General features: G+C 48.3%; 10 protein-coding genes and 1 non-coding gene across 13 annotated transcripts; 6 read left to right on the top strand and 5 right to left on the bottom strand.

Moving 5' to 3' along the window:
• The first annotated feature begins 3 nt into the window (after positions 1-3).
• Positions 4-1,151, top strand: LOC108084431 (uncharacterized). Its single transcript, XM_017180638.2, has 2 exons — positions 4-56; positions 202-1,151. The coding sequence occupies exons 1-2, from the start codon at positions 11-13 to the stop codon at positions 1,149-1,151; spliced, it is 996 nt and encodes a 331-aa protein (XP_017036127.1). The 5' UTR covers positions 4-10.
• Positions 1,152-1,498: 347 nt separating this feature from the next.
• Positions 1,499-2,234, top strand: mRpS34 (mitochondrial ribosomal protein S34). The gene has a single exon (XM_017180639.3). The coding sequence runs from the start codon at positions 1,608-1,610 to the stop codon at positions 2,172-2,174; it is 567 nt and encodes a 188-aa protein (XP_017036128.1). The 5' UTR covers positions 1,499-1,607; the 3' UTR covers positions 2,175-2,234.
• Golgin104 (Golgin 104) lies at positions 2,188-5,174 on the bottom strand. The gene is made up of 6 exons (XM_017180637.3): positions 4,364-5,174; positions 4,186-4,305; positions 4,063-4,126; positions 3,705-4,002; positions 3,458-3,638; positions 2,188-3,262 (listed from the first exon to the last, which is right to left on the bottom strand). The coding sequence occupies exons 1-6, from the start codon at positions 5,078-5,080 to the stop codon at positions 2,303-2,305; spliced, it is 2,340 nt and encodes a 779-aa protein (XP_017036126.1). The 5' UTR covers positions 5,081-5,174; the 3' UTR covers positions 2,188-2,302.
• On the top strand, positions 3,327-3,399 carry TRNAM-CAU (transfer RNA methionine (anticodon CAU)). The gene has a single exon. It is a non-coding gene; the product is annotated as a tRNA-Met (tRNA).
• Positions 5,175-5,465: 291 nt separating the features above from the next.
• LOC108084428 (uncharacterized) lies at positions 5,466-5,925 on the top strand. Its single transcript, XM_017180635.2, has 2 exons — positions 5,466-5,701; positions 5,763-5,925. Exons 1-2 carry the CDS (start codon positions 5,577-5,579, stop codon positions 5,923-5,925), a joined length of 288 nt encoding a protein of 95 aa, XP_017036124.1. The 5' UTR covers positions 5,466-5,576.
• mus312 (mutagen-sensitive 312) lies at positions 5,845-9,569 on the top strand. Its single transcript, XM_017180633.3, has 3 exons — positions 5,845-5,986; positions 6,080-6,600; positions 6,666-9,569. The coding sequence occupies exons 1-3, from the start codon at positions 5,925-5,927 to the stop codon at positions 9,359-9,361; spliced, it is 3,279 nt and encodes a 1,092-aa protein (XP_017036122.1). The 5' UTR covers positions 5,845-5,924; the 3' UTR covers positions 9,362-9,569.
• A 139-nt stretch (positions 9,570-9,708) lies between these two features.
• On the bottom strand, positions 9,709-10,320 carry wrm2 (wurmchen 2). Its single transcript, XM_017180636.3, has one exon. It carries the CDS (start codon positions 10,318-10,320, stop codon positions 10,147-10,149), a length of 174 nt encoding a protein of 57 aa, XP_017036125.1. The 3' UTR covers positions 9,709-10,146.
• Positions 10,321-10,332: 12 nt separating this feature from the next.
• On the bottom strand, positions 10,333-11,259 carry wrm1 (wurmchen 1). The gene is made up of 3 exons (XM_017180634.3): positions 11,104-11,259; positions 10,567-10,914; positions 10,333-10,515 (listed from the first exon to the last, which is right to left on the bottom strand). The coding sequence occupies exons 2-3, from the start codon at positions 10,858-10,860 to the stop codon at positions 10,333-10,335; spliced, it is 477 nt and encodes a 158-aa protein (XP_017036123.1). The 5' UTR covers positions 10,861-10,914; positions 11,104-11,259.
• A 517-nt stretch (positions 11,260-11,776) lies between these two features.
• On the bottom strand, positions 11,777-15,242 carry eco (Establishment of cohesion). The gene is made up of 2 exons (XM_017180609.3): positions 12,225-15,242; positions 11,777-12,163 (listed from the first exon to the last, which is right to left on the bottom strand). Exons 1-2 carry the CDS (start codon positions 15,023-15,025, stop codon positions 11,959-11,961), a joined length of 3,006 nt encoding a protein of 1,001 aa, XP_017036098.1. The 5' UTR covers positions 15,026-15,242; the 3' UTR covers positions 11,777-11,958.
• A 44-nt stretch (positions 15,243-15,286) lies between these two features.
• On the top strand, positions 15,287-17,910 carry lark (RNA-binding protein lark). Its single transcript, XM_017180613.3, has 4 exons — positions 15,287-15,439; positions 15,728-16,637; positions 16,760-16,998; positions 17,314-17,910. Exons 2-4 carry the CDS (start codon positions 15,936-15,938, stop codon positions 17,429-17,431), a joined length of 1,059 nt encoding a protein of 352 aa, XP_017036102.1. The 5' UTR covers positions 15,287-15,439; positions 15,728-15,935; the 3' UTR covers positions 17,432-17,910.
• Positions 17,896-21,888, bottom strand: Cln7 (CLN7/MFS domain-containing 8). 3 transcript variants are annotated; one of them, XM_017180610.2, is made up of 6 exons: positions 21,750-21,888; positions 19,641-19,903; positions 19,075-19,581; positions 18,868-19,019; positions 18,218-18,814; positions 17,896-18,148 (listed from the first exon to the last, which is right to left on the bottom strand). In XM_017180610.2, the coding sequence occupies exons 2-6, from the start codon at positions 19,812-19,814 to the stop codon at positions 17,980-17,982; spliced, it is 1,599 nt and encodes a 532-aa protein (XP_017036099.1). In that variant the 5' UTR covers positions 19,815-19,903; positions 21,750-21,888; the 3' UTR covers positions 17,896-17,979. The 3 variants fall into 3 exon arrangements, with proteins under 3 accessions (XP_017036099.1, XP_017036100.1, XP_017036101.1); XM_017180611.3 differs by lacking the exon at positions 21,750-21,888 and adding an exon at positions 21,593-21,707; XM_017180612.3 differs by lacking the exon at positions 21,750-21,888 and having other exon boundaries at positions 19,075-19,577; positions 19,641-19,782.
• Positions 21,889-21,958: the final 70 nt, after the last annotated feature.

Below are 21,958 nucleotides of genomic sequence, written 5' to 3'. Positions count from 1 at the left end.
CGCCAGCGAGATGTACGACAAAGGATTACGCTCTCTCCTCGGCCAGCTGGTGATGGGTAAGACGGAACAGGGTGCAAGGGAACATTTCCGACATCCATAAAGATAATCTGATCTTCACCTGAAATTCCAAAGTGTAATTTGTGAATATGATAAAAATATAGTTTATTTAAATTTCTTCCCCATTTCCCCAAATCTTTCCAGTGATCCTCTTGGCTCAGATTATGGGACGCCTGCACAAGAGAAATGGCTACCATTATAGACCCCAGCAGCCGCCACCTCTACACCAAGGCGGATACTTTGAGCCTCATCATCCTGCTGTGGAACCTCCGGAGCCGGAGAAGCAGCATAGTCCCAAAAGCTACTACAGCCAATCTGGAGGCGCTGGCAGTGGCTCGGGGTCCTACAAGGGATCATCCGGTGGCTATAGCATAGGCAGTGGTCTTCGCTCCATTGCCCAGGGGTCGGCAGATCAGGCTCACAGTGCCGTGGCCAACCAGCATGCAGCTGCCAAGCAGGCTGCCTACATTGCCCAGAACACATTGGCCCAGGCAGCATCCCAAGCGGCGGCCACAGCTCAGGCGGCGTTGGTGGGTAAGCAAGTGGTACTCCAGGAGCTGGAGCAGCAGGCGGCCGAGTCGCAGCGCTCTCTATCCCGGGAACTGGAGCAGCTGAAGGCAGCCAAGATCTCCGCCAAGTTGGCCCAACAAACGGCCCAAGCAGCCCATCATCACATCTCCGTGCTTACGGCAGCCGTTAACAATGCCAAGTCCGTGGCCGAACAGGCAGAGCAAACGTCCACGGAGGTAAACAACCAGCTGGCCTCCCAATCCACTATGGTGGGCCAGGCCAAGAACCGGCTGGAGCAAGTAGAGGAGCAGTTGCACCAGGCCAGAGTGGACTATGCGGCCACTAAGGAGTCTGCCATCAAGGCGTCCAATTCCGCAGCTGCAGCTCAGGTGAATGCCTCCAAGGCGGCCCAGCATGCCACGATTGGACTGCACGAGAGTACCAACCAAGGACACGAGGGCCAGGATTCGGACGGACACGAGGAGGAATCCTACGACGAGCATGTGGATACCAGTGGCGTAGGAGTGGGTCACACAGCCGGAGGTGAGGATTTAGGCGAACATGTCAGGACTCCCTACCAATAAGGGATTTCTCTTGGCCGATACACGAATATATTAGACTAAGAATAGTTTTTACTTTATTTATATTAATAAATGGAAAAGATTCAAGTCAGACTTACGTGGCTGTGACTTGCCGGTAGATTAAAGATTTTAAAAATGTATATTACATTTTGTATACACTAAATGTGGGTTATAGGAATTCAGTTAGAAAATTCGAGGAAAAACTAAAACTCCAAAGATTGCACCCGTATATAAAGGTTTTCCACAACGAAGAATCATTGCAGGTGCGGAAAGTAACGGAATATTTCAAAATTTCTCGCAAGGTATGGTAGCGCCAATTTCAGCAGCTGTTGACCGATTTAAATATGACCATATTATCGGTGCTATCGATAATAAATCAGTGTTCTAGCCGCTGTAACTATTTTGGTTTTTGCAATTTTCCATCAATTTCAATTAAAACCCGTCAAGTAACCGGCAAATATGGCCCAAAAAGTTATTAAGTACATCGGCCGAACCACTGATTTCCGCGGCAACACCCTTTGGGAGCTGGTGTCGGAGCTGCCGAACTGGGGTGTGGGCCGCATGCTCATACGTAACATGTTCCAGCGCTATCCGGAGCCGTGCTACATGCGGATCCTAAAAGTGCAAGCCGTGGACGAGCAACCGGGCGAGGTGCGGAAGGTACGAGTTACCGTGGAGAAGACCTGGCGAGGCGTGAAGCAGCCGAAGCCGGTGGAGATCTACAGCACCAGTTACAAGGCGGACTACGAACTGGTGCCGCAAGACCAGGAGGCAAAGTACCTCAACAACAACCAGAAGCTAGAGCAGGTGGTGCTGCCCACCAAGATTGACCTGCCACCGCTGCTCCGTGAGTACGTGACCGAGGAGACGGGCGAGCGCAATCCCCAGATGAAGGTTCACTTCAAGCAGACCCACAACAAGCTGGCCAGATTGGCGCAGGAGGGCGAAAAACCCTCTGTGAGCTTTGGCGTGGGCCTGGGGCAGCCAAAACCGGTCAGCAGCAAGCTGTACGAGGGATTGTTATAGGACTGAGAGGCTGTTAAAATATTAAATACATTTAATTTACACATAAACTTAAGCACAAAAGGTATACGTTAACTATATGTACACGGGTTAGACTCTGGAATGGAATACGATGGATGGGAATGCTGGCATCACTTGCTGCTGCAGGCCTCCATGGTGCGCAACTTCCGCGTCAGGTTGTCCACTTCGAGGCCCAGGACGTCCAGGTTCTCCTTGAGCGTGATATTTTTCAGCAGCGTGTCCTCTAGCACTGTCTGCAGCTTCTTGTTAATCTCTAGCGAAAGTTCGAGCGACATGGCTTTGTTTTCGCCACCCGCCTTCGAGGATCCTCCATAGATGGCCGCCATGATACCATTGCCGTACTTGACCAGCTCGCTCTTGTTCTGATCGCTGCGGGATGTCGTGAGAGCCCCGGCTGTCTGGTCCCGGAGCATGTAGTGCTGCACCACCTTGGACTTTTTCTGAACTTCGGAAACCAGGGCAGCCGTGTGGTTCTCCAGGAACTCTATGCGCTCCGTTTGGCGAGCGGTGGCCTGCTGGAGACGCAGTATCCGCTCAACGAGCACCTTCTTGGACGGCACTGCCTGCAGATCCTGCTGGGGTACTGGCGGAGGTTGTACTGTGGTGGCGCTACTGGCTACGGTTTCGGATTCGGAAGACTCGCTGGCCCGTCGGCTGCTGCTGTGCAGGCTGCCATGGCTACTGGAGCGACTATGGCTGCGCTGGTGCTGAGGATTCTCCGTTGGGTAGTTGCCATTTATCGCCTGCTGGCAGTTGCTGCAATAGCTAATGGGCATAGTCTTGGGTTCCGGTATCCCCCTTTTGTACTTGTTTAGCTCCCGCTGCAGTTCCTTCACCAAGGTGGCATGCTTGTGCTGGGTGGCCTCATAGTCCCCCTGGACGTCCTCCAGCTTCTGCTTGGTCAGCTCGTACAGCTTGGTCTTCTCGGACAAGTGCTTGGCCAGCAGCAGGCGCTCCTCGTTCTTCTCCATAGCCTCTGAGCTAAGCTGCTGCTCCAGTTGATGGTATTTGGAGTCGTAGCTGAGCTTCTCCTGCTTCAGTAACTTATTTTCCGCCTCCAAACCAAGGGCCTAGAAAATAAAAGGAAACGAATGTACAATTGATGTTTATAAGATTTCCCTAGTGGTATCCAAGGCCTCGGTGGCGCAGTTGGCAGCGCGTAAGTCTCATAATCTTAAGGTCGTGAGTTCGAGCCTCACCCGGGGCATGTATATTTTTTCCTTTTTAATTATTTTATATTTTTATATATAATTTTTGTATCTTACCTTTGCTTCCGCCAGACAAATGTCATTCTGCAGACGCACAATCAGCTCACTCATCTCCTTGTTAATGCTGAGCAATTCGTGATTCTTGACTTTTAGCTGTTCCAAATCGGCTTCGTTGTCGTGGGCCAAGGCTTCCAACTGTTGAACTCGCGTTTGTTCTTCCACCAGCTTTTCCTCGTTGCTAGAAAATGTAATTATGAAATTTATATATAATTGAAATTTTTAAAGCAAAAAAATATTGTGTTACATAGTATTCTGCGTGCGCAGGAGCTGGAGCTCTTCCAGCTGCCCCCTCAGTTTGGCGGAGTTAAGCAGCTCATCGCTGTAGGAAGCCTCCACGGAGTTGTGCTGCTCCTTTAAGCGATTCAGTTCATCAGTGAGTTGGCCATGCGATGCTGTGATCTCCTGAAGCTGCTGCTGCAGTTCCCTGTTGGCTTCGCCAAGTTTTTGCTGGTCCTTGGTGACTTTTTCTAGAGCCTCAGTCTTGCTAGTGATCTCATGTTTCAGGAGTATTGTGTTGGCTTCAAATTCCATTTTGAGTTTCTCTGATAAAAGAAAAAATTTCTTTTGAAATTTAAAATGCAATTGGTAGAATATAAACCCACCATTTGCCTTCTCCTCCAGCTTATTGGGAGCATTTCTTTCCTCCTCCAGCTTGCGTTCTAGGGCCTGAAAAATGTATTATTATTAAATGATAAAGCGAAACTCCTTATGTAATCCAAACTTACCGCCTTGGCCTCCGCCTCGTATCCCAGCTTGTTGATGTGATACTTCAGCTTGGACTCCAAGTGACCCATTTCGGTCTTATACTTCTCACACTCCCGCTGATACTTTCTCACTTCGTTGCACTGATAAAGGGTAAAAAGGATAAATAAAGATGGTACTTAAAGCGGTTATCAAGCGTACCTTTTCATCAATCACGTATGTCATACGGGACTTCTCCTCGTTTACGGCCTGGAATCTTGTGGTCATGTTCTTCACTTCCTTTTTGGCCTCGGCCAGATGCTTCTCCACAACCTCCTTTTCCTTTTTGGCATCGATAAGGAGTTTCTCCTTCATGGCAAACTTTATGACGGTGGCTTCTTTCTCTTTGTTAGCCATGTCCATTTCCTTGCGGCACGCCTGCTTCTCCTTGTCCAGGATGGCGTTCTCGCGCTGGATGAGGGTTATCATGTTGTCCTTCTGGCTATTGGAGGTGCGAAGTTGCTCCAACTGCTGCTCGTAGCTGCGACGCTGCTCCTCCAGTTGGGCTAGGCAGTGGACGTGGGAGAGGATATCGTTTTGCCTGGGTTTGGCATCCATTTCCTCCTCCTTTTCCTGCGCCTGCAGATCCTTGAATCGCAGGGTGAGTTCTGCAGCTCCTTCTTCGACTGGCACTTGTTCAAGCACAGCCGCCTTCAGATCCTCTTCCATTTTGCCCTCATCCTTGAGTTCCGGTTCTGTTAAGGGGGTCTCGGATTTCGCATTGCTTTCTTCCAGCTGCTGCTCCATAAAATCCGTTTTCTGTTCCACGTCTTCACTTGATTTCTCATCCGAATTGTGGTTTTCCCGGTGGGAAATGCCGTTTACCGACTTGGCCGGACTCTCCGCATCAGCCGGACTTGCTGCCTCCGCTGTTTCCATTATTGTTTCTTGTTATATTATCATTTATTTAAATTTAACAAAGGCATTTGCAATAAAAATAAAGAATTTGCAATGGCCTTATGATACTGTAATGCAATTCTTATGTTATTTTGATTGGATTATTTTGGTAACACGACTACGGTCACACCGATTTAAACAGGTAAACAATAAAAAGTCCGCATTTTGCAGTATACCTATGAATTTCTGAATTCCTCGTCAAAGTATTCACGCAGTGATGTATGCGGAAATCTTTCAAATTATGTTTTTAAAACGCTATAGAGCTGTCAAACCTTTAATGAAATCTCCAATTAAAGCGGCAGTATCATAATAGTATAAGCAAAAGCTGGCAGCCCTGGGCAAGCCAGCTTAAGCAGATATGGCAGTCCTATTCGCGCAACGCTGGACCTGGTCACACTGGAGTGGTGGAATGTTTTCATAATTTTTAGCCGGTGCTTGTAAAATGCTTTTAATTATATAATAAAGCGCACTGGCAGTAATGGATCCCATTGATACCACCAAGCGCAAGCCCAGACGCACCTTCGGCACACCATCCTACACGTACCGCAATCGTTTTGCCTACGCCCTGCTGGCCGCTGGAACAGTGCTCTTCGGGATTTGGAGGTAAACATTCCCAAGGGGAACATCCCAGTAACCACGTTTTTTAATGATTTTCCTCCTCCAGCCTGACGCCCATTCAGCGGATCTCCAACGAAAAGCTGTCCGCGGCGTTGGCCCAAACCGAGCAGGAGCGGGATAGGAAGGCCCTCTTCGAGTTTCCCGCTCCGCGCACAGCGCGTTTCATTAAGGAGGCCATCGAGGAGAGTGAGGAGCAGAGGGTTAAATAATGGATCGACAGACGCGGCGGGCGAACTTCAAGAACCTGCAGCAAGCCTCCAACAAGCTTCGGTAATTCTTATTTAAATATACATAATTATTTGTTGATGAATAAAATGTAGTTTATTAACCAAAGACCACATTGTTTTCTTTTTTCTTTTAAAGATCGACGCGCAGCACTACCCCCTTATCACTGACCGACTATTTTGGCACTCCAGAAGAGACTGCAAAGAATCTACCAGCACCACTCGCACCTCCAGTGGAGAGCGAACCTCCTTCGCCCAAAATAAAACCCATACGGGCCAGCAATGTGTTCGAAAAACCAGGACCAAAGCCTAAAAAGGCACCCAAGCTCAAGGGCAGCGGCACTAGCTCATCCACAGGCACTTCCCGCCGGGGACGGGGCAGGAGTAAGCAGCAACCGAGCATCAGCAATTTCCTGCGGAACGAACACATCTTCGCCGAGGTCACGGCCCAGCACTGCCTGGCGGACAACTTCAGTCCCGACGATATTGAGATGGCGCTGGCGCTGTCCAAGTCCGAGGCTGAGAAACGGGGATGCCTGCGCTTGAACGACGACAACGAGGAGGAGGCCGTGGTGGACCTGATCGACGATGCTGAGGATTCCACGGAGAACATAAGACGCAAGCTGCAGAAGTACGGGTTTCGCACAGCGGCAAAGGAAGGTATGTAGAATCTAAAGAGTTAGTAAAGCCTTCATTATAATGCCTTTCCCCAAATCGCTTTTAAGATTATAAATCACTGGGAGTCCTGCCTGTGGTTCCTGGAAAAGGTAGCAGACGCGGCAAATGGGCCAATAAATTCACTGCCTTAACCCTACGAAATGCTGAAGTCCAACAGAAGAAGGTGGAGGAGAAGGTATCCACACTGATGGCCCAGCAAATGCGCACCAAGGAGCTGCAGGATAAAGACCGCTTGATGCCACCCTACGAACTGATCAGCTCCCACCTTCAGCCACTCAGAGCCTCAAGGAAATCTCAAATCCTTCACGAACCCAACGAAGGTGCTTTAGAAGATTTGAGTCTGTACTATGTGACCGACTTGATAGAGGTAAGCCAGACACCAGCCAATCATCTACTCAAGAATTGGGCTGCGATACAGGGAAGGGACTTGTCCCCGGAACGTGAGACCCAAAAAAGCCGCCAACTAAAAAAGCAACTTGAGTTGGTATACGCGGAGTTGGAAAAGCATTTTGGAGATCCACAGGAGATGGATCAGCAAGTGGTGGAGGAACTGGATAAGCTTGAAAAGCTGGTGGCAGAGAATATGATTGAAGATGACTCAAAATTGGTTGAGGAGGATGAGGCATCCTCCACCAAAAGCAGTCCCTCAAAAGAGCCGCCCGATAAGCGACCCAAAATGACCAAGGACGACAAGGAAAATGAACAGCCGCCAGTTGTGACTATCTTAAGCGTTCCCACGCGCTGCACTTCACCCGATCTCTTTGCTGATTCCGATGAGGAAATGAATATACCCACCATATCTGACTCCAAGGAGCCAGAGGAGCTGAAAGATTTCTCCTTGAGGGTCTACAAGAATAAGAGTCCAGTAAAAGAAGTGGAAATAATAAGCAGCAGCGAAGAGCCTACTCAGATAACCACCTACGAAGTCTTTTCGAGTTCCAGTGATGAAGGTACAAAAGCTGACTTGAATAATGATCCAAATTCATCGAGATTATCCCCAAAAATCTTCAATATGAGCGCTGTCTTTGAGTCTGACTCTGATGTAGACAATTTTAACATCACTTCCGCATTGGATTCCCAAACCCAAACAGAAAGCTCTACCATCTCCAAGGAGTTGTTCCTCAAATATGCAATACCTACAGTAGAAAAAGAAGAGGAAAATGTGGCTGAAATTTCCTTTTCGCAGGCTTTCAAACACTCATTCCACGTAGATACTGTAACCCCTTCAAGCCATATTGAAAGAAGCTCTAGCTTTAGTGAGCTAAACTTCTCCAGGAACTCTTTGCGAAGAAGTGTCAGCTTGTCCACCGATAACAGTTTCAAAAGCCCGTTCAACTGGAAGATTAACAGCTCTGCTGAGATGAGGGAGCCATTACCAACTCCTACCCCCTGTATCCACTCAGATGTAAGTGTGGATTTGACGCAAAATAGCGATGATGACAACGATGTCATTCTGCTGTCCGATGAGGAGATCAACTATTCCATTTGGAAGGCCAACAAGTCAACCATGGCGGCTGTCAATTTCGAAAATGAGAACTCCGACGACAGCAGCAGTTTTTCTTCTCCAGTGGCTAAAAAGCGCGCTATTCCCCACTTCGAAACCGAGGAGGATCTAAATGCCTTTTTGATGGCAGGTGATTCACATTCGCCCAACAAGAGTGCGCTTAGCAAAGAGCGAGCAGAGTTTGGCATACTGGATGCAGCTCCCTCACAGCCATTTAGCTTCTCCCAGTTAAGACCTGACTCGTCGTCAAGCAGCGATATCAATTGGGCAGAAGCCTCGTTTTTGGATGCACCAGTTAAGCCTTTTGGTCGAAGGAGCAGCCACAAATTCGATGAATTGCTGGGAAAAATAACCGAGCCGGAAAATCACAATTCCGACAACGATTTTGATGAATTTGATCAGTTGGTTTTCCAAAGCAAAAAGAATTCCGAAACGGAGGTCATGCCCAGTGGCCTCGATCGTTTGCTGAATGCGGAGATTAAAATGCCTGCAGCAGAACCAGAAGAGATGAGCATGCCCAAGGATGTGCCGGATCAACTGGAGGTCGCCGGAAATGTGTACACCATAAGTGTTTGCCACAAACCCAAACCGGACTTCGCCAGCCTTCCAGAATCGGAGATTCTACAGCTACTTTACAATTACGGAATCAAGCCATTGAAACGGAAGCAGGCCGTGAAAATGCTAGAGTTTATTTACAATCAAACTCATCCCATTATGCAGGGTTTACCTTTCCGACCAGAGCCCATTGTTCGCTCGAAATCTTCACCCGTATTATCATCTAAACCACTTTCCCAGTTGGTAATCTCCAACCCCACTGAGGACTGCCTGACGCCAACGGAACCAAGAAAGGATTTCAAGTTCAACGATGCCTCGGGAGATCAGCTGCTGCGCTTCTCCCAATCCCTGCCGCCCAGTCTGTGCGACGACTTTGAGTTCTATATCCTGCAGACGAACGTTTCCAAGAAGACGCCGCAGCCGCTGGTGCCGCTGCACATAGCCTGGCACAATCTGCTCTGCGCAAATCCCCGCCTGCACGAGAGCGTGCTCATGTACGAGCCCATAGACCTGCAGGAGGTATATTTGTACCTGAAGCAGATGGGTCATCGCTACGATCCTAAGGAGCTGAGGGGTTTCCTGGACCGCCGGTGCATTATCTTTCGCTATGAGCTGGCCGCTCCAGCCAAGCAAACGGCGCGTCATGTTCGGAAGCTGCCTAAGAAAGCATCCAAACGAAGTTAGATTTATGATTATCGATTTTTGAACAATTTATCTCAATTTATTGGAGTCCATTGCACGTACTCCCTATTCCGAATGTATTGATTTGCTCAATTTATTATTTAAGAATTTATTATAAAATTGTACATTGTTATTATGGGCTTTGAAAAATTTATTGTCCAGAAAAATTTAGTTTAAAAAAACTTGAGAAATATATTTAAGAAATTCCGTATTATACAATTTATTGAAGACCATTAAGATGGGGGTAAGGTAGTTAATTTTTTTGATATAGGATGATTCTTTGTTTAGGATGAACACCGCAAACACATAAACATTAAACATACCATTTTCCCCCCATTAAAAAAACACTATTATACTTTTTATCGGGAACGTAAACTCGAGCTTTATTCAAAGTGATACAATATTGGGGAGAACTGAGCGGACACATACAAATGTATAGAGTTTGCATTGATATAAGCAGATGCAAGACATACTGATATGTTGTAGAAATATTTATATAGAATATTTGATTTGTTACATTAAATGCAGCATCTGTCGACTACCCAAAAGGGGTAAATGTATACGATTATTTGTAGTTATTACGATCTTACGGCACTAAAAAGACACTTGGACGGCATAATTTTTCACGAGAGATTAAGGCACATTGTCTGATTATTGTGGATGGAAAATGGATGTTTGTACTGCATGCAAAATAATTACTCTTGGGTGCAGATGGGTTAGTGGAGGCAGCTTACGGGATATCTAAAGGTTAGTTGATATAAAAGAAGCATAAGAGTGTAAATTGGAGATTAGGCATAGCTAATCTCGTGCTCGTACGTCTTCTCCCGCAGGTCGTCGTTGTCCGGGAGCGCATGGTGGCGCAGGCCGCACAAACGGGGACCGTAGCGCAGCATGACAATGATCACGGCAACGATGAACAGGGCAACGGCGGCCACGGCGGGATAAAGAAAGTAAAGAGCCATCTTTCCCCTTTCTTAGATGTCGCTCTCGCGCTTCTGGAGCTCCACGTATTCCTCGCGTTGACGCTGCTGGTGCAGGGTGCGGCCCTCGGGGCGTGGCGGACGCTGCTGCTGATGCGACGGGGACTGATGAACGGGCTCCAAGTCGTCAACGCCAATCACGACGTCGTCGGGGAACACTTGCTGATGAGTGGTGGGCTGGAAAGACCCAAGTTAAAACCTTCTTAAGCTCAAACTATGATGACTCACATGGAAGCGCTGGAAGTAGGAGGCGTCTTTCAACTCAGTAAAGTCCAATGGCGGCTGCTTGTGCGGAGTGGCTGACCAAATGGATACCAGCCAGCGATTGCCCGTGTGCCTGTCCTGCCAGTACTTGCGGTGCTTGGAGCAGCAGCCCAAGATGATGTTCAATATGATGATCGAGCCAAGGACAACCGTGCAGATGGCAATAGTCACATAAAACGGCGAGAAGTTGCCGTAGATGTGGCCGGTGAAGTAGGGATTCTTTTCGTACGCCTTGCGTTCCTCTTCGATTGTGGACATAGTCTTTTATGGGTGTGGTACTTGAAGGCTGCCTGCTGCACAACGCTCAATTGTCTGCAACGAACAAAGCGCTTGGAGTTGAGAATGGAGCAGGGAGAAGCGCTGCTTAAGTTCAACCACCACGCTGCACGCACAGCAACCCCGAAACCAATTGCCAGCAATTCCAATTAAACACACATTGGGCGTGGCAAGTGGCGCTTGAAATATCCGTCTTCACTTCTCGATTACTCCAGCCGGACTTACCATCTGCGCGCTATTGGTGATCTCCAGGATTGGCACAAGTCCCATTCAGATGTCTGAGCCGTTTAGATTCCTCAAAGTTCTCGATTTCATCCACTTTGCAGCAACGAAAACAACGCCCAAAAGCCTGGCTCAGAAGTTAGTGATGACATTGGCTGCTTCGGCTCAGGGTTGCAAGTGGTTCGATTGATTGTTATCGATCGCAGGTGCACGTGTGGGAACTTATTTGTTGCACACTTTTGGGGGTATTTTAAATTTCCCTTAAAAAGTTTTATTTATAAACATAGGAAAGTGGTATTGTTTAAATACTATTAATTAATATTTAATATGTTTATAAATCTAAAATATGAAGAAATCTTTGCTTGGATTAAAATAATTTTTCTTTCAGGACAAAGAGAATTTTCTGAAACTGTACAAGAATTTACCACAAAAAGCTCCCTTAAATCTGATGCATAAGACTTAAAACAGACAAAAACCAGTTTTTAGGTTCGAATCCTTTTAAAAAATAGGAAACAATTTGAAAATTAAGAAAACAAGAAACATTACAAACCTGAAAAGTCACAAACGAAAATCGTTTTTATGTTCGAACTACGCATTATTCAATATTCAAATCAATAATCCTTATTTCCTTCTAATGAAATAGTATTAATTTCAGAAAAATGTTTATTTAAATGTATTAAACCAAACTTTATTGCATAATCACGGGGACACTTGTTCCACCCTTAAAACACAATTGAAATGGCGCTTGTACTCGCCACTTGTAACTTAATAAGTTAGAACAGGTTCCGAAGCAATCCTAAATCCAAACTAATCCAGCTATTCAATAGCCGTCTTTCCCGCTCTTCCAAGAGGCCTGGGTCACTGGTCGTAGGTCAAAAAGTTATCTAACCCGGTGAGCCGCCGCGCCAGAGCTCGCCCGTCGTCGGTGGGCGTGCTAAAGGCTATGGACTCCATGGAAATCTCCTGACCAATTATCGTGTGGCACTGGACAGCCCGTATTAGCTTGCTGGCGATGCCGCCACGACGGTGAAGGGGTGACACCCATATCCTGGATACTCCGCAACTGTAAGGGGAAAGAAATATATAATATATATAAAATATATTAAAATAAGAAAGAAAAGTACCTAGCCTGGTAGGTCTCCTCGCTGAAGTAGTCCGTGCCATCGACCTGGATGAACCGATGGGCCTGCGACAGGGGCTGCACCAGGCAAAAACCCACAATCTGTTGCTTTCGCACCGCCATGAAGGCCACGAATATCTTTGGCACAATATACGAAGAGTAGCCCAGCTCCTTGTCCACCACACCGATGAGATCCTTGAGTCGCTCGAGTCGTGCCGCCGGCGCCCGTTCGTTGAGCCTTACGATGCGGCCATCGTTGCCCCATTCCGGATACACGGCCACAATATCCTCGTCGATCCAGCCCTTGAAGCGCAGCACATGGATCGAGTTGTGGTACTCACGATGCAGCTGCTCCTCCTCCGGTTCGTGGACGGTGTACACCAATCCGCACTGCTGGCACTGACGGGCACCAAAGGCCTTCTGCCCGGCATCGATCTGGTACTGATTGGATCCCCCCGCCGCCTCGGACAGCAGTCTCATGGAGGTGCTGGGTCGACGACGCGAGGATTTTTGGACAACAGGCTGCAGTCGCTGTGTGAATATGGGAAATAGCTTTGGCTGGGCTTCTTCCGGGACGGGATCCTGAGGAGGTGGAGCCTCCACCACCACTGGTTGCGGCACGGCTTCCATTTGAGCCACCTGCGCCGATGCCTCCTCGCTGTTCACCACCATGTACAGGTCGTCAACAATCCGATTGGCCTCCTCCTTGTGACTGTCCGGATTCGCAATGAAGATCTCAAAGTTCTCTTCGGTGCAGATGTTGTTGCTGATGAGGAACTCGAGCAGGATTTGCTGTTGCTCTATGAGCTCCGGATCCTCCGTTTGGTATGGCAATCGTTGTCGGAATACAGCAAAGGGATCGAGATCTATCCTTGCCTCGGTTTCGATCGTTTCCGGCAACGATTCGGATTCGGTCTCCATGGGCGTGATAGACGCCTTGGGCTCAGACTCAACTATCTCACCGAACACAGAGTCATTTAAGCTTTTGAGGATCGCATCCACGGTGGCCTGCTCCGCGGAGAATATCGTCGCTGACTTGACGCGAACGGATCGTGGCTTCCGGCGTGGCGTTTGAACCAGGGCAATCTTGCCCTGGCTGACACTGGCCTTGATGTTGTCCGTGATCCGAACCTCCATGCAGGTGCTGCTCCTGCGGCCCGACTTGAAGAACTTGCGCTTGCTGAGATCCACAGTCTCGGCGGGCGGTGAAGTGTGTGTTGTAGTCTCGTGCCGTATTAAAGGTATGATGGGTTCCAGCTCCATTGCGGGATCCAAGATGTCCACCTTCTCTTCATCCTCACTTAGGTCGCTAAAGTCTTTATCCGTGTCCCGCCACATGGCTCCAACAGAGACATTGTTATTGTTGTTGTTGTTGGCGTCTTCGGAATCCAGCACACTTAAGGGTTTGGCCATTTTGATCGGATCCCGGGCCGTGCGCAGAATCTCGTGCACCTCCTCCACCTTGGCGCGTTCCTCGCGCTTGGTGGTGATCAAGTTCTTCAGCCTCTCATTTCTCAGGGAGCTTAGGATGTGATTCAAGTTGGTTTGTGGCAAGTGTTGGGATAATCCAGGCCGCTTTCGAATCTTGTGTCTCACTCCATTGTTGATTCCCGTCCGCGCGACTCGACGCTTCGGCGAGGTCTTTGCCTTGCTCGACTGAGGGGTCCTGGCCGCCTTGCCTCGTGTTCCCTTCGCTCGCATCGCTCCACTTTCACTGTGCGAATAGAAGGCCATTGTGGGTATGCTGCTCTCCAGGTTCATCCTGCGCAACTTGCTCTGCGGCGATCCCGAGTCGGATTCTGTTGAGGAGCCAGCCTTGGCAGAAGGCGTGGCCGGGTGCAGGCGCTTCTGGGGCTGACGAGGAGCAGCCCTACAATCTACTTCATCTACTTCATCCTCCGAAGCGAGCATCATTTCTATATTGGATTTTGGAGTCTTGGGGTTGGTTGGGTTTCCACCGATTCTTAAAGGAGAGTTTGGGTCCTTTTCGTGGTTCATAATGGTCACAGAGGCTCTTCGACTCTTCAAACCGCCTTCATTGCTTTTTCTAGTGGGTTTAAGGATGGATACTGGGGACTTTTGGCTATTCGTACTGCTTTTCTGGCCAAGTTCTGTGGTAACACATCCTGGAGAAGCAGCCTTTGTATTGTTTACAGTTTTTGTGGTTTTTCTATGGTTTCTGGGACTGATCCTGGTTTGCTCACTCCTTGCCCCTTGACTGGGCTCCATAGTCTTCAGTTTTTCGTTGCGGGGGCTGCGTCTGGTGCTGCTCTCGCTAACCTCCGGCCTGGGCTTTGGCTTCGCCCGTTCCTGGCGTACTGCCGGTGATCCCGCCTCAGAGGCTGGCGAGGATTTAAGAGAATCCGGCCGCTGGCGACGTCCTTGCTTGGGCGTACGGGGGCTACTGGCTTGGCTGCTGCTACTGTTGCTATTCAGCCGCATTGTGGTGGTGAACAAGTGCGGCAGCTGCTCCTCCGTGGCCGTGGCCGCCACGACAGCCCTTTTGCTGCGCCCCGTCTTGTTTTCCTTGTTGGTTTCGGGGCTGCTATTGGGGCTGCTGCGCAGCACTCGCCTCCTGCCTGGTGTGGCGTGCTCGGTGAAGGAGCCCCCGCTCGGTTTGTTGGGCGTCACATGGGGCTTCAAGGGCGAAACCCCAAGAATGTCGACGTCCTCATCTTCATCGTCATTGATCTTGACTATTCGGGTTACGGGACTGCCGAACAGTCGCCGCTTCCGCTCGGAGAGGCGTGGGGTGGCCGAGCGATCGGGGCGTGAGGCGGACCCACTACCCTTCGGCGTCTCCATGATCGCTGGCAATTTTTAATTCGCATTAACTTTGTCCAAATCCTCCCGCTTTTTTTGCTGCCAGTGAATTATCGACCGCGGTTTTTTCGAGCGTCTACCAACACTCGTGATATCGTGATCGATAACAAATTTAAATTAAAGTTAGTATTTCCAAAAAATATTTAACAACATATTTTAGTATTTTATTCTCGCACCGGCGGTCACACTAGTTGTCTCTGTCACTCTCACTATTTCATCAGGCGTGGATTTTTCAGGGGGAAATTGAAACTTTTTGAGATTTTTTAGGGTAATAGCCTAATTTTCACCAAGGTCACACTGGGATATCGTTCAGGAAAAGGTGTCATCCGTGAAGAAAGTAAAAAAATAAAAGCGTTTCTGCGCTGTAATTTTAATTTAGAGCTGCTGAATAACCAGGTGAGTCTCCCACGTCCATTTACCGCACTCCGAAGCCACGCCACCGCAAGCGGCGAGTACAGAAAACCGTGAGAAAAAATGCGCACTGGCCGTCGCCATCTTTTTTGTGTATGTGGTAGCAATCGAAAAACCGACCGAGGACTCGAGATATTTGTAGAGAAAAGAATTGTTGGTAACTTGCCACGCACCGCGCTGTTTTTATTTGCTGCCGTTGTTGCTGCTGCTGCACTGCATCTTGGTTCGTACCAGCCTGAAAAACTGCCCTGTTTTCTTCTATCCCCTCTTGAGGTCGCGTTTGTCCGGGACCCGTAGTCGTCTTGCCGTAGTATCAAGCCCGCCCGTCGCCCTTACGCGATATATATATCCGAAGAACGCCGCTGCCGCTGCCCGTGAAGCCGCCGCCGCCGCGTATATAATCAATTTTCGGGACCTCCCCACACCAAGTGCAAGAAACGAAAGAACCGTGGACGACCACGTAGCGGAACCCGTTGCCGCCATGCCCGGAGCCGGCACGTTCAAGTTGTTCATCGGGAATCTTGATGAAAAGACGCAGGCCACCGAGTTGCGGGCGCTCTTTGAGAAGTACGGTACCGTCGTCGAGTGCGACGTGGTCAAGAACTATGGTTTCGTGCACATGGAGACCGAGCAGCAGGGTCGCGATGCCATACAGAATCTGAACGGTTACGTGTTGAATGAGTTCGCCATCAAGGTGGAGGCGGCCAAGAGTCGTCGGGCCCCCAACACGCCGACAACGAAAATCTTCGTGGGAAATCTGACCGACAAAACGCGAGCGCCGGAGGTGCGGGAACTTTTCCAGAAATACGGCACCGTCGTCGAGTGCGACATTGTGCGAAACTATGGTTTCGTTCATCTGGATTGTGTCGGGGACGTGCAGGACGCCATCAAGGAGCTGAACGGTCGCGTCGTAGACGGCCAGCCGCTCAAGGTTCAAGTTTCGACTAGTCGTGTCCGCCCCAAGCCGGGCATGGGCGATCCGGAGCAGTGTTATCGTTGCGGACGTTCCGGTCATTGGTCGAAAGAGTGTCCGCGCCTCTATGGCAGCGCTGGAGGCGGACGGGAGCCGCCCTCACCGCTCAGCGCCGGCGGCTACAGAGATCGCATGTACGGACGTGACCCGTATCCGCCGCCACCACCGCCGCCGCCATTCCTGCGTGACCGCATCATGGATGGCTTTAGGGTAAATTCAGTATCCATATCCCGTAGACACATCACCCTTCTGCATATCCATGACTTCCCCCACTTCCTCCCCAAAACAATTTATTTTCTGGTACTGATGAAATGCTTCTTTTGCGTTCCCAGGAATATGATTACTATGACCGCCGCTTTGAGGACTCACGTGATTTGTACGAGCGTCGCTATCAAACATCGCGGATGCGCGACTTTCCGCCGCCGCCGATCTCGCGCCGTGAACCCATGCCACTTCCACCCCCGCTAAGCGGCAGCCTGCGCTCCTGCAGCGTCTCGCGTGGATATGACACTATGTTTAGTCGCCGCTCGCCGCCACCGCCGCGTAGCAGCAATGGAATGAGTCGCTACGGGTAAGTCTCATCCTAGTTGATAATGGAATGTAAAATAGGGGACTCCCAGAAATCTCTTTAGAACTACTATCTGATACCCTTTGTTTGCGGTATTAACCTTCAAATTAATCACTTTTATAGATAATATTATATGGGGGATTTCTTATCAACTCTTTCCTATGATGTTGTAATTATTTTCAAGAGGTCTTACTTCTACAGCTGAGAAAAACTCGATGTCAAAATCGATGCATTGAGTATCGATTTTTTCCCAGCTCTACTTACTTCCTTTTTCTCTCTGCTCAGTTACTAAAGCCTGTTATTCCTTCTCCCCTACAGCTCTCCAACTCCGCATGGGTATGAGGACTTTAGCCGCGACTCCTTCGACGATCGCATGATATCGTCGCGCGGAATGCGTGGTCCCTCGCCTCCGGGTCGCCGCTATGCGCCCTACTGAGATGAGTTTTACTATCACGGCAGCAGCTGAGTTGCGGTCGCACTGCCCCTAACCCTTCCCATGGCCCGCACTCTGTACCACACGGCGACACATGGGTCGAGGAGAGGGTTGGGACAGGATTGCTGGTTGTTTTACTGGTCGCCACAGGCCTACTACCATCCGCCGCATCACCAGAACCACCAGCAGCCACACCAACCCCTGCTGCTGCCGACGACATTTTCACAATTGTGGCTGCCGCCTTGGTAGCCAAGCGTATTTTACTACACCTAAACCGTAATTCGTATACTTAAACCACAAAAAAGTTGGAAACACTCGTCGAAGCATCCTCCTACAAGCCTCCAAGACTAGACAACGACGTGCTCGTCCCTCATACACATACATACGATACGATTCATCAGTAACCTAGTTCAGTTCAATGTTGTGGACTTTGCGAGTACCAATAAAAGCATAAGCTCAGTCGGAAATATGCAAAAAATAAACCTGTATTTTAAAGCTAGGGATTAAGGCAGTTGTGCAACTTTGTCTTACAGCTAGAGTCTCTCCAGACGCTACGGCCGGGAGAGGGAGTGGTGGCTACCATGTTCTTTGGAGACTAACTCCTCCGGTGAGTCGTCGCCGGCGTCGTCGTCATCCACCTTACTGCCACCATTATGCTTGCTCAGTTCTTGCAGCTCTACGGGTGTTGCCTTGTCGAAAGTCGGTGGGATGAGCAATCGACTGTGGAAGTCGAAGAAAAATACAATTATTTTATAAGTAATTCCCCTAGGAAAACGACGGGCAACTTACTTGCTGCACTGCAGCCAAAACATAGAGACGAGCATCATGAAGGAGGTCACCCCGAAGGTCCAATATGTTCCCAGTCTGGTGTAGATGGAACCCACAAAGACGGGGCCCAGGACGCGTGACAGACAGCCAGAGCCAGTCATCCAGCCCATCCAGACACCCTGGGGTCGCGGTCCCAGCACCTTTGAGAAGATGGTCTGGATGAGGGTGACACCAATGGGATAGCCCACCGAAGTAAGGGCAAAGCCAATGATGAACTGCGTCAGTGTCAGAGCTGGCAGTTCGCCACACCACTCCTGCGTGGGCGGGCAACCCAAAAACAGGGGATCGTCGTCGCTCAAGTTGAGGCTGGCATTGAAAGCCTGTGCCAGCTTGGGCGGATCCGGACCCCAGGGCACGAAGAGGACTCGGCCGAGGAACATGAGCGAGAATCCACCCCAGATAAGCAAGTAGCGTTCCGCAATCAGCTTGCACAATGGCGAGATCAGGACAAACGTGACCAGGGACACAATGGCTGCCGTGGTCATCATTATTCCCATGTACCAAAGGGAGTCGGCCTTGGACCAGGCAAACATGTCCATGGTCAGGGAAGTGCCCAGACTGAAAAGGATTAGAGAAGTCATATAAAATCTCCGCGGATTCCGTCAACTCACGTTTCCAGTAGCACAAAGTTGAAGACGAGAATAAAGAAGGCGACGATCAATATCCAGGCGGAGAGATAGTTCGGCTTGATGGCCTTCCAGGTCTCTCGCTCCGAAGTGCCGCCTTGCATGACCATCACCTCACGAGCGGCTATTTTGTGTTCCTAAAGAAGACGATGTTTACCAAGTATATCCAAACAAAGCATCCTTTCGATTTACCTCAAACACGCCGGGAAGGAACATCATAAAGTTGCCGATGCTCATCCCAACGTTAATCCAGCCGGATGCAGTGTACATGTTGAAGTGCATCTTGCCCCACAGCCAGACGTAACCTTGATCCCCCAGAGGAGTAACTGCCGCCTGCAGGGTCGGACCAATAATAAATCCAAGGACCTGGGCCAAAGACACCATGGAAACGGCGTGGGTGCGTTCAGTAATCCTTGTGGCAGCTGACAAATAGGACCGGCACAGAGCTATATTTGCGGAGCTAACTCCGATAAGGAACCGTGAGCCCAGCATCCAGTACTTGACATTATCCGGACGCAGTTCCAGCGAGGAGTACACCGCACTGGCCAACGTGAATAAGGATAGCGAGAGGAGCAGCGGCAGCCGGATTTTGCCCAGCCTGTTGCCCCACCAGCCGAAGATCGGGCTGAAGATCATCTGGCCAAGGGGATTGGCGGCCACAATCAGGCCCATAAACTCCTTGCCCGCATCGGGATCTAGCTAAAAAGAGATTCTGATGAAACTCCAAGGGATAACAACCCACCTATGGGAGAACGCACCTTGTTAAGGAAGGGCCATATGCCGGTGAGAATGATGCTGAAACCGAGCGCCATCAGGAACATGGTGTAGTAAATGATTCGGACGGACCGCCATCGCTGCGTGTACTCTTCCAGCGTCTCCAGGCCATCGTCCACGTCTTCGGGCAGTCTTTTTGGTTCGAAGCGAGCAGACATGGTCGGTCGGCTTCTTTGTCTTCCAGAGGGTGGGTCGGATGTGGTGACTCTCTCGGTTGGATTTCAGCGCCAATGAGTCATTCTGTAATCTGAATTGGATCGGATGTCAATTTTTTTTGTATATGAAATAAATGTAAAATCAATGTCATTTGTAAAAGTCAAGTGCCCGTCTTTGTTTTATTTTGTATAAAGAAGAAAGAGCGGAAAATGTAGTATACATATTTTTTATCTTTGTAAAATAATGTTGTATATATGTACATACATATATCTTTTTTATTTTGATTGAGGGTAAATATGTATATTCTTTTATTATTTTTTACATTTAACATAAAAAATGTGTTCAGTGATTAGTTTTGACCATAATTTACTAAATTATAATGCTTAGAGTCTTTAGAAACACTCCGAAGAACCGGTGCGGTTTGTAAATCCATTGGAAAAGAGGTCTCTAAATATTTAACATTTTATTTTTTATTTAATATTTCATATTTTTATACACTTTCATCATTTCCGACCCCAAAAATCATAAATGTAAATATATTATAGCATCAGCAGACGAGTCTATCTAGCCGTTTTCATTTATATTTTTTGTATATTTATATATTTATTTATATTCATATTCTTCATTAAGAAATTGATTTTATCCCATTAGGGCAATCTTTACAATTACATAGGTATTTAATATAATACATATTTAGTGAAAACGTCTAGTCAAGTGTTGCAGCTGTGATTCAGATTAATTATATACAGAATGTGCCGAAAATCTTTTCCACGATACCCGAAATCTTGAGAGGATTATCTGCCGGCAAAGTCGAAGAATATGAAAAACGGTTGGGTTAAGTCTTATCAGAGTAATTAGGGAAGATAAAGGCAATCAGCGGGCGGTATTCGTCCAGCTGTTCCGCCTTCGCGGCGAGAGCTATATGTTACCAAGTGCGGGTGTGTGTACGCCTTAGTTAGAGTCACTATCACTGTGAGGTTGCCTTTGTTTATATGGCTTGATAACGGTCGAATGGAACCTGCCATTTTATTACATGAATTTATCGTTGATCATGCACAGCTTTTGGTTTGTTTTTGCTTTGCCTTTGCTGCTAGCCTGAAAGGTTAAACAGTTGGGCAAAATGAAAACACTGTCGCTAATTCAACAAGTGTTTTGAAGGGCTTCTGATAGTTCAATGGCGGGCGACTAGAAACACAACTTTGTAGGGTTTTTTTTAGAAATACAACTTTGTAGGTTTTTTTTTACTACAGAATCAATTCCAAAATCAATTCTAGATTTGATATTGATTTCCAATTGATGCAATTGGTATTTGTGGCTTGCTGAGAGAAAGATACAAAATGTAAATAGATTCACACTCTCGGAGAATACTAGACAGTGCACCCAGCAAACCATTTAAATCGCGGAAGAGTCGCAGGCGACTCCTCTAAACGGAAGACTATTTCGCTACTTTTATCTTGCATTCCTTAATTTCCTTTTCTTTGAAGCCACTTTAATTTAAAATTAATCTTCCAGCAATCGCCACAGCGAATCCCAGGAGATGCTCCTTGGATTTCAACCAAAATAATTTGTCTAAAAATCTTCCAGGAGACTGCTTCTGGCGAGCGGTGATTCAACAACCGCCAAATGGTTTGCAGGGTGGCGACCGTTGATCTCTTGTTTTCGTACACTCTTTTGTTTGATTTCAAATTAAAACAGCATTTAAATAATTATTTGGCCCGTGTACAATTATTTACTTCTTTGTTTTTGTACTAGTCACGGTTGTGTGTAAATAAAAACATACACTTTGTTGTTTTTTGAGGCGCTGCAACAACAAAATGGAGGTCTCTCTGCTCCGCTCTTTTGTTTTTGACCGTTAAGACGCTCTCTCTTTTTCTCTCTCTCGCGATGCTCCCCCACTGTGTAGAAGAAAGGGGAGAGGATGAGGATGCACTTATTACCAATGAAACCCGAGGTTGGAACTGGAACGACCTGTTGCGGCGGAACCCGGGACGGCACATCCACTGTGGATGAACGATCGCACTGAACTGAACGAAAAACGTTTCTTGCCAACAAATCGTGTGAGGCACAGTGGGGTACTTGACCCCAAAAGTGGTGACAAATTTTGAAAGGAGACTTTTTCTCTTCTAGATGTTTGAAATATAATAAA

Source organism: Drosophila kikkawai, chromosome 3L (genome assembly GCF_030179895.1).
Source record: "Drosophila kikkawai strain 14028-0561.14 chromosome 3L, DkikHiC1v2, whole genome shotgun sequence".
In the NCBI taxonomy this organism is placed as follows: domain Eukaryota; kingdom Metazoa; phylum Arthropoda; class Insecta; order Diptera; family Drosophilidae; genus Drosophila; species Drosophila kikkawai.
The sequence above is the reverse complement of the archived record's forward strand: the minus strand, read 5'-3'. Positions and strand labels throughout refer to the sequence as shown.